General features: G+C 36.6%; 1 protein-coding gene across 1 annotated transcript in view; it reads left to right on the top strand.

Moving 5' to 3' along the window:
* Positions 1–9,551, top strand: part of nphp4 (nephronophthisis 4) — a 178,107-nt gene that overhangs the window by 96,072 nt on the left and 72,484 nt on the right. The window contains exon 11 of the mRNA XM_016495116.1: positions 6,727–6,782. Coding sequence (XP_016350602.1) covers positions 6,727–6,782 — 56 coding nt within the window. The remainder of the gene's footprint in view (positions 1–6,726; positions 6,783–9,551) is intronic.

The raw sequence follows: 9,551 nt of genomic DNA, 5'->3' as shown, positions 1-9,551 counted from the left end.
TTGTGTCTTCAGCAGGATTCTTTATTGAGAAAGTGCAATGTGACGCTGCAGTCATCAAAGTCTGACTAGGGATCTGTACATTGCGCTTAGAGACAAAGCACCTGGGAGACAAACTTTGCTTAAACAGAATCATTCATCTGATGTCATCATCTCTACCTTAAATTCAAATTACAATGTACTTCACCTTAGTTTTTTCATGTGATGTTATGTCAGATCTTAAACAGATTCTTAAATTTGTACTGTAATTCCAATGTGCAGTGTAAATAGGCATCTAAAGTTATGGGTTACTCAGTTGTGTTGGTTGAGCTGTTGTCAAACATTATGTACTGTTTTCCCATAACCAGAATTATTAATAATTTATTTGACATTTTTGTTATGAATTTTTGTGGATTTGATCCTGAATAGTTTGAGAAAGAATTGTCATGCCCAAATGAATCACCCTTAATATTTTGGGGGGAAATAATTATAAAATGAATTACTACTAATTACTTTTCCGTCACAATCTCTGCCTTCCAATTAAAAGGGAGTTTTTGCATATCTCACATTTCACAGTTTCTGATAGAGATCAGCTCCTGGTGGGTGAGATGTCTGGAGGTTGGGGCTCAGACCCACCAGCACGACTTCTGTAGTACTGTGCGGGTGAAATATACTCTGGTCAATTTGAATGTCTCAGGGTTTGCCAAGTCATATAGTCAAGGGCAGAATGAAAGAAGACTGTAGCATATGCTCGCTGTCTTCTTCTTGCACTCTTGCTTCTTTTAACTCCTCCTCACTTGAGCTCTACCTTCTTGGGCAAAGAGGGATGAAGCTTCTGGCCTGAGGGCCAGGCACTCGGCCAAGTCTATAATTTTTCTTTCTCTCTCTTTTCTGAGGCATGGACTCCCTACATGCATGAATCTTCAAACACCTTACCATCTTTTTATCTTTGCTTATGTCTCTGAGATTTCTTCATTAATATTGACAGATAACATAGAGCTCGTGCCATTGGTTGAGCCACGGTTGCTGTCACAGGTTGGTCAGCATGTAATGTTTTGATACTATTCAGGTGGCTTATTCATAGTTGTCTTTGTGTATTCATCTGGTATTTTAATATAAAAAATTACATGTTTGTCTTTAAATGCTTCAAAACAAATCTGTTAATATTTCATGAACTACCTTATCAACTTCTCCCATCGCTTCACAGCAGAAATGAGAATTGTTTTGACATGTGCTGATTGTCAAAGATCTGGAGAGCAAGAGAAGAGTGGGCAGCGATGATCAGAATGTGTTCATGTGTTCATCAGAATGTGTTACTTCCGATGAACGCTGATCAAAAGCAAAAAGATCTCCTGTGATTTTGCCCTTTAGCCAATCGTGCACAGTATTTACAAATGCGTGATGAATGCATAGTCGTGAGAACATCCATGCGTGTTTATGAGGGTGGTTTTCGTAGTGCACGTCAGCAGTTCGATTAGCCCATGTGAACCACCGCTGACGTGGCAGCCTGTCCATCCGCATTATGCAGGAAGTCAATCTAAAGTTGATTGGTTCTGTCTCCTGAGATCTCGTTTCTGTGTCTAAATACTTCGAAGTGGCTGAGGCTGCCGATCAAACTTTAAATATGTGTGTATATATATATTTTTTTTTCAGATTGTTTTTTTAATTCAGTGTTTGAAGTGATTTTTGATTTATGAGTGGAGTGAGCTGTCAGAAAGAGAGCAAGATGTGAGATAATTGGTCATCACTTGTCTTTCTCTCCATTGTTCTGTCATATCAGGATTAATGAGAAGAAATATATTGCATTTTGGAGTTTCTCCAAAAACCTCCCAACATTTGATTAAAAAGGTGTGAGTGAAAGTTACACATGAGGGAATAAAAGGGCGCAAAGAGAGGAGAGGAGGTGTCATTGAGAGGGAGGGTGTAAGACAGTCAGAAAGTGAGTGAGAGAGAGAGAGAAAGTGTGTTGGATGGGGTGATGAGTTCACACATGCAGCAGAAACGGATTGAGCATCAGACGGAGGCATTACTGAGAAACATGTTGTCACCCAACAGTGTGGTCACCTTCACTCAGCAAGGAAACGTCACCACATACGCTGACACATCTCTGGATGTCCTCTTTGACAGTTCCAGTCCAACAACTGTACCTGATGTGCAATCATGTAGAGAGAATGCTATTTTATTGTCGTTCAGAGAATGAATGGAATTAATTTCAGAATATTTAAGCATTTTATAGCTTGGTTAAGTATCCATACTAGTGTCTGAGTGATAGATTTTATTTGGATAGATACACTAATAGATTTTTTTTAACAAATCAATACCTTTATTCAGCAAGGGTGCCTTAAATTGATCAAAAGTGACAATGAAGACATTTATTAAGCTACAAAAGATTTTTATTTCAAATAAATTCTGTTCTTTTAAACTTTTTATTCATCAAAAAATACTGAAAAAAAATTTGTATCACAGTGTCCACAAAACTATTAAGCTGCAGAATCATTTTCAAAATTAATAAGAAATGTTTCTCCAGCACAAAATCAGCATATGAGAATTATTTCTGAAGGAAACTGAAGACTGGAGTAATGGCTGCTGAAAATTCAGCTTTGCCATCACTAGAATCAATACAATTTTTAAATATGTTAAAATAGAAAACAGTTATTACAAATTATAATAATATTTTGCAAAATTACTTTTTCAAAAACATTAAAATCTTACTGACCCCAAATTTTTGAATGGTAGTGAAGGTGGTCCATTGTGGATTTATTGTAATCCAATTGTTTTGATACTGATAGAAATTTAAAATTAAATGTGTAATTTTTTCATGTTAAATGTTATGAATGTTAAAATAATAAGCTTACAGAAAGTTAGTGAGTTGAGGGAGAGTTTTACTCACTAACACGTCATTCCAAACTTGTATGACTTTTAAATGAGCTCCAAAAATTGCACAAAAAGCACATTAAAAGTATCATGAAAGTCGGTCATACACCATGTGCACTATATTGCACTATATATTTTTTTATTATTTTCATTTAAGCAACAGCTTTTTAATCTGTGTTTTTTTTTTTCACTTAAAAAGAAATGCATCCTCGGAGTCAAGCATGTTAATTATAGAGTCTCTTGTCACATCCCTCTGATTATCAGACAGGTTAATCATTAATGTTCCCTTCACAAAATAAAAAAATCACCAGGCAGGTTTGATATCTGTTGTTCCAGACAGGGAGGTGAAAATCCAGCTGACAAAGCACACCAGGGTGGCTGAGAGGATGTTCTCCTTAAATAAAAATCCATCCAGAACATTTACTCAGTCAGGGTTTTGGGAAGTCACAATAGTCTGAAGCGCAAACCCCCTCAGGCCCGCCAACCAGGGGTTTTACACTTAATTGATGGACACATCAAGGGTCTGACATTCAATATAAAGCCACACAAGAGAGCTACTCCTTGTAGCTCATGCAAAAACAGAACAAAACCTATTAACTTAGAAAGCTAAATTAGAAATTAAGATTCTATTAAGAGGCCCCTATATGTATATAGCTCATATATATATATATATATATATATATATATATATATATATATATATATTAGCAGATATGAACTTTTTTGGTTTTGGCTTAACTTTTCATTTGAAAAGAGAATTGATTAATTTACACTTATTTGTTCACCCATGTCCCATAAGCACAGATGGTTTAGCACATTCTGTAAAGAGTTACATCACCACTGTTGGTGTCAAATCCCAAGCGCCCAATTTCAGACTCTCACAGGATTTCACACTTGTCAGTCGCTTATCTTATAAAAATCAGTTACCAAAAACAAGAGTGAATCATAAAAAGTGTCTGGTTTAACATAAGGCAGCTTATGGCCTTCTCATCCAAGCATCTGGTAATTGTGTTTGAGGAGGTTTAGATCAGACAAAGGAGCACAAATGTGCAGCAGTCGTTGCAAATGAGAATCTGTCATTCAGTTTCCTCATACTCTGGCCCTGTTTACACCCACTGTTAACATCTGTCTTAGGTGATCCGATCACAGGTGGTCAGACGAGAAGATTGTCAGTTACACCTGTTGGTTACGCGTGTCTCTTGTGACCAGCAAGGATGCATCAAATTGATTAAATTAACAGTAAAGATATTGACACAAAAATAATGTTTTGCATTAATTATGTGCTTTTGAACTAGTGCTGGGCGGTATACCGGTTCATACCGAATACCGGTGTTTATTTTTCTTATGATATGAATTTTTAAAATACCGCAATAACGGTGTATGTCGTTTAAACAACGTTCGGAACACCGTTTGAGAGGGGGTCCCTTTTCACTGTTGCACTGTGGCAAGGACACCGCTGTATGCTTTACTAAGCGTGAAAGCTCCGAAACTGAAGCTGTAGAACTAGTAGAACGTGATGATACAAAAGTACTCATCCAAAATATCCACATTGACCGCCACAAATATCCACCGCCCCCTGCCATCAGCTCCCGCGTCTCACACACACGAGCGCGACTTCAGCACTAGATTTAGCAACTTTCAGACCCTTTTAGCGGCTTTTTCCCATAGAATATTCATACTGACAAACCTAGCGACTTTTTTGGATAAACCTTAGCCATCGTTCAGTTGGAAGATGTCGCCAGTACTGCCCGCGAGCGCGTGGTCTGACTTTCCCGGAGAAGTGTCACCTCTCTCGGCGTCTGTTCTGAGCAGTGAGTGGCAGAGAAGCAGTGCATTCAGTTGGCCGTAACACAGCAGACTCGTTAGTAAACGAGTACAAAACAGTGTTTCCAAGCACCTGTCGCTTACTGTCTGTTTGGAATTATAAATATGAGCATAGTTTGTCTGTCAATATCATGCACTTTTTTTTTTTCTTTTCTAGTTTGTTACTCAGACGGAGGCATTGCGCTGCATGAGACAAAAAAGTAATATAGCCAAAACTCATCATGACAGTAAAATAGGGCATTCGAAGTCAATCTCTATTTCCTCTCTCAATAAGTAGAAAATGTAGTTAACACCCGGTCATGCATTAGTGATGTGTCGTTCGCGAACGAGTCGGCTCTAAGAGCCGATTAATCCAAGCTGAGGCATCTGATATTTCTGAATGCCAACCTGCCCTAAAGACTAAAGTGTTATTAAAGTTGTATTAAAATGTTAAATAATAGTATCTGTGTATTTTTTTTGTAACGAAAAAAAAGCATAAAAATAAGGCTTTTATGAAAACACTGAATAAAAGATTGCTTACAACACACAAACCATTCACAATTGCTAAATTGGGCTAAAATAAAAGGCTCAGAGTGATACTAAATAAAGAGCCGGCTCTTCTAAGGGAGCTGAGCCAAAAGAGCCGAATCTTTGAAAAGAGCCGAACTTCCCATCGCTATCATGCATGGAAAAATATATACCATCATATACCGTGAAACCGGTATAATTTAAAAAATACCGTGATATAAATTTTTGGTCATACCGCCCAGCACTATTTTGAACTTACTATTCATAAAAGAATCCTGAAAAAAATGTATCATGTTTTCCATAAAACTATTAAGAAGTTCAAATATTTTGAACATTGATAATAAAAATAAATGTTTCTTGAGCAACAACCCAGCATATTAGAATAATTTCTGAAGGATCATGTGACACTGAAGACTGGAGTAATGACTGCTGAAAATTCAGCTTTGCCATCAAAGGAATACATAGAAAATGGTTATTTATATTTCTAATAATATTTCACAATATTTCATTTTTTTGTACTAAATTTTTGACCAAATAAATGCAGCCTTGGGCAAGAGACTTCCTTAAAAACATGTTCCTGCATATTAATAAAGCACAAATATCAAAATAAGTAAAAAAAAAAAAAGCACCCTATTTATCTCCAATATGCTTAATTTTCATTTCAATTTTTTTAAGATAACTGCAGACATTTTTTAAATTGTACCTGATTACCTGTAGTCACTGCATCACATAATTTGTAGTCCCTTTCAAAACTCCATGTAACCTGTTTTTTATTTTGTTTTGTTTTTCATTGACAGGTGAGTAGACAGGCCATTCAAGTTGTATATGGCCATATGCTTTTTAAATTACAACTGAATCTTATATAAATGATCACCTTGCACAATTCTTTGTATCCTTTTTAGAGGCTGATGTTAATTCTGGGTATAAACCAGGTCTCTGTGTGAGGTCATTCGTAGTGGTGTATAGAGCTGACCTCATTATCTGACCGAGCGAATGATGTTCTGTTCACTGTGACTCTAACCTCATCTCTTGCCCAGCCCAAACCCTTTCTACCACTGCCAGGCTTATGTGACAAATGCGATTCATTCGGTGGGTCATTCAGGCTGTCTTTACACCATGAATGCATATGAGTATTGGCCACATAGCCTAAGGCCGTCACAAATGCCACCCTGAGCTATTAGAAGTCCTCAAAGTCCACATTTTGCTGATGTAATGCTGTGTAAACTGGGATAGTAATCTGCTGTGAACAAATGGGGCAACTTATGGTCTCATGGACAATGCACAGCTATTGTAAGTCCTAGCATGTGATGAAAAAGAGAAAGAAAAAAAAAGTGTCATTTGCATGGTATTGATTTTTAGCTAAACTGATCTATTTTCATTAGCTATTGTGAGTTATTTAGCAACTCAACTCAACCTATGACATTATTTAACACAATTAGAAACCTGCCGTGAAGGAGATACTTCAGTTTTTGCAAATATAAACAGTTGAGGAGGAAATGAATGTTTAAAGTGCTCTAATTTTTATTTTATTTGCTTGACTTTCAGATGAACGCATCTTGGAGCCGACGGCTTCGACGCTGCAGTCTCCACGCGGCCCAGCGGTAAGTCACTCGAAATCATCACACGCTAAAATTCTCGTGCTCTCTCCCAGGGCTCAGTTTGTTTCTGTGTCACCAGAATGGCAGCAGTTTGAGAACAAACTCTGCTGTATCCTGAATGTGATGTTGTAATGTCTCTGAGAATCTGCGCTGGACAGAATCAGAACGGCCTTATTGTCGTGTTCTGTTGACCTGAGCAGATGGGCAATGGGCAACTTATACTGGTTTCTGTGAGTTACGGCAGCATTGCACCATGAAAACTTGAGAAGTCTTGAGGAGGGTTTGCAAACTGAAGAAAGAGGTATTGAAGGCCAGGATGGAGAATGTACCACTATTCTTCAGATAGCACACTGTGTTCAGTTTCACTTCTCACAGAGACTCAAGAGGCTCACGACCCCTGTCCAACTGCAGATCTACGAGGTGTACAAATATACCTAGCCAACTATCAGATCAACAATTTTGGCCTGTTCATTTTAAAGCAGGGATGTCTGATCCTGCTCCTGAAGAGCCAACATCCTGCAGATTTTGGGTTTCCAGCCTGTCAAAAACACAGTAATCCTGAAGACTGTGATTAGCTGGTTCAGGTGTATTTAATTAGGATTGGAGTTAAATTCAACAGGACAGTGGCAGGACTTCCCTGAATTTAAAGGATTTGATTTGATTTTTTATTTTGATAGTATTCAATGTGAGTTGATTTTATTTAATACAGTTATGATTTTTAATTTTATTGTAATTGATTTGATTTGGCTTCAATTTGATTCAGTTTTAATTTAATTTAATTTGATTTGATTTGATTCAGTTTGATGTTTTTTGATTCAGATTTGATTTGATTTGGGTTAGGTTCTATTTTGATTTGACTGTTGCTTTGGTTTGATTCAATGTGATTCCATGTGATTTTTATTCAGTTTTGATTTGATTTGATTTTTAGTTTGATTCTATCTTGATTTGATTTTGTTTCTGGAATTGGGCTACAGTGGTTGTACTGTATGGTTTTGATCCACTAAAATGATCTGGCTGAAAATAATTATTTGTTTGTGAATCGGATTGCACTTGTTGTTTTTGCATGCAACCCACAAGGTCAATTCAATATAACCTCAGCCTTTATTTGTATCACAGCCAGCACAGACTGCAATCTCAAATTTTCACCTCAACTTTCAGCTCAATGTAGCGTATTTAAAAACTACAGAGTTGACCAAAGTGCTTCACAAGTAGAAAAATGTAAAAAAATAAATAAATAAAATAGTAAAATGACAAAGCTACTTAAACACACTAATAAATGTTTTAAACTCTAAAAGATACTGCATATGCAAAGTGCATTTAAAATCAGAACAAATAGCTCCACTACCCAAGATTGCCCCAATTCAAATACCATGTGCAAAAAAAAAAAAAGAAAAGAAAAGAAAAACTGATCTAAATATTTCCATTTATGGGACTGACTGAATATGAAGTTAAAATTGAGATAAAAATTAGTTTAGTCATAGACAAGCACTGAATACATGCAGTCGAGTCTTTATTTGCACTTTAATAGCTGGATAAACTCCCTCCATTTTCAGATGTGTATTGCAAGTTTCCCTGTCTGCAAAAAACGATTTTATTGGCTCACAAACACAAATGTGTTGAATCCAAATTGCTCAGACTTTCTCTCCCTTCAGTAAAGCCTGATTTAACACTTCAGCAAAACAAAAGAAAACATAGCAGATGCTGTCAGACCTTAAGGACCCTTTAAAATATCCAGTGACACTTCCTAGGCTCCTAGGAGGGATCAGGTCCGCATCGATTTTGGTACGGCACTAATTTAGAGGGACACCAATTTGGAAAGGTTGATTCAAGCGCTTTTTTTCACCGACCCTGCTGCCTGTGTTTGTTCTATAAAGCCTGAGTCCCTCACTTAGTCTGAAAAAGGCTGTCAAGGCTGTGGCACATCTTTCTGATTGATGGGCTGCTCCGTCTTGTTCTCAAATGTTCTCTCTCTTTCACTCACACATGGATTCAGAATGGCATGCACAGAGTGGTTTAGTCATTCTGCATCTTGCGAAGGATGCTATATATTGTCTCATATCAACCACAGAGTGGGTTTCATAAATGTTTCACACACATTTAATGTGATGTGTTTGCTTTTAATGAATATATCACAACTGTTCCATAACCCAGTGAGCTTCCTTCTGCAGGCAGCATTTTATTAAGGCATCATATGTGCGTTTCCAAAGTCAAAGCTATTTTTGGAAAAATTCTATGACAATGTCACATGTATCCTTAATGGAGAAGGAAATAGCATTGCGACAAACGCTATGAAAAAAAAGTAAATGTAAGTTGGTGAACAATGCTATTTTAGTTATAAGCGGACTAGCAGACTGAATTAGTTATAATTCAATCAGTACTAAAAAGAGTAAAAGTGCTGATATATATAATCAATTATATTTTATATTGTATTATATTATAATGATATTTATATAATTATATCAATATAAATACAATATAAATTACCATACATGCCTCCATATAATAATTTAAACGGGTGTGTGCTATTTATTTATGCTTATTAAAGGGGTCACATGACGTTGCTAAAAAAGAACATTATTTTGTGTATTTGGTGTAATGAAATGTGTTTATGCTGTTTAAGGTTAAAAAAACAATATCTTCCACATACTGTACATTATTGTTTCTCCTCTATGCTTTTACAAAGCTCATCGGTCTGAAAAAGTGAGGTTTTGTGCTCTGATTGGCCAGCTATCCAGTGCGTTGTGATTGGCCGAATACCTCAAGAGTGAGACG

The sequence above is a fragment of the Sinocyclocheilus anshuiensis genome, unplaced genomic scaffold (assembly GCF_001515605.1).
Source record: "Sinocyclocheilus anshuiensis isolate Anshui unplaced genomic scaffold, SAMN03320099.WGS_v1.1 scaffold122, whole genome shotgun sequence".
Taxonomy (NCBI): domain Eukaryota; kingdom Metazoa; phylum Chordata; class Actinopteri; order Cypriniformes; family Cyprinidae; genus Sinocyclocheilus; species Sinocyclocheilus anshuiensis.
The sequence above is the reverse complement of the archived record's forward strand: the minus strand, read 5'-3'. Positions and strand labels throughout refer to the sequence as shown.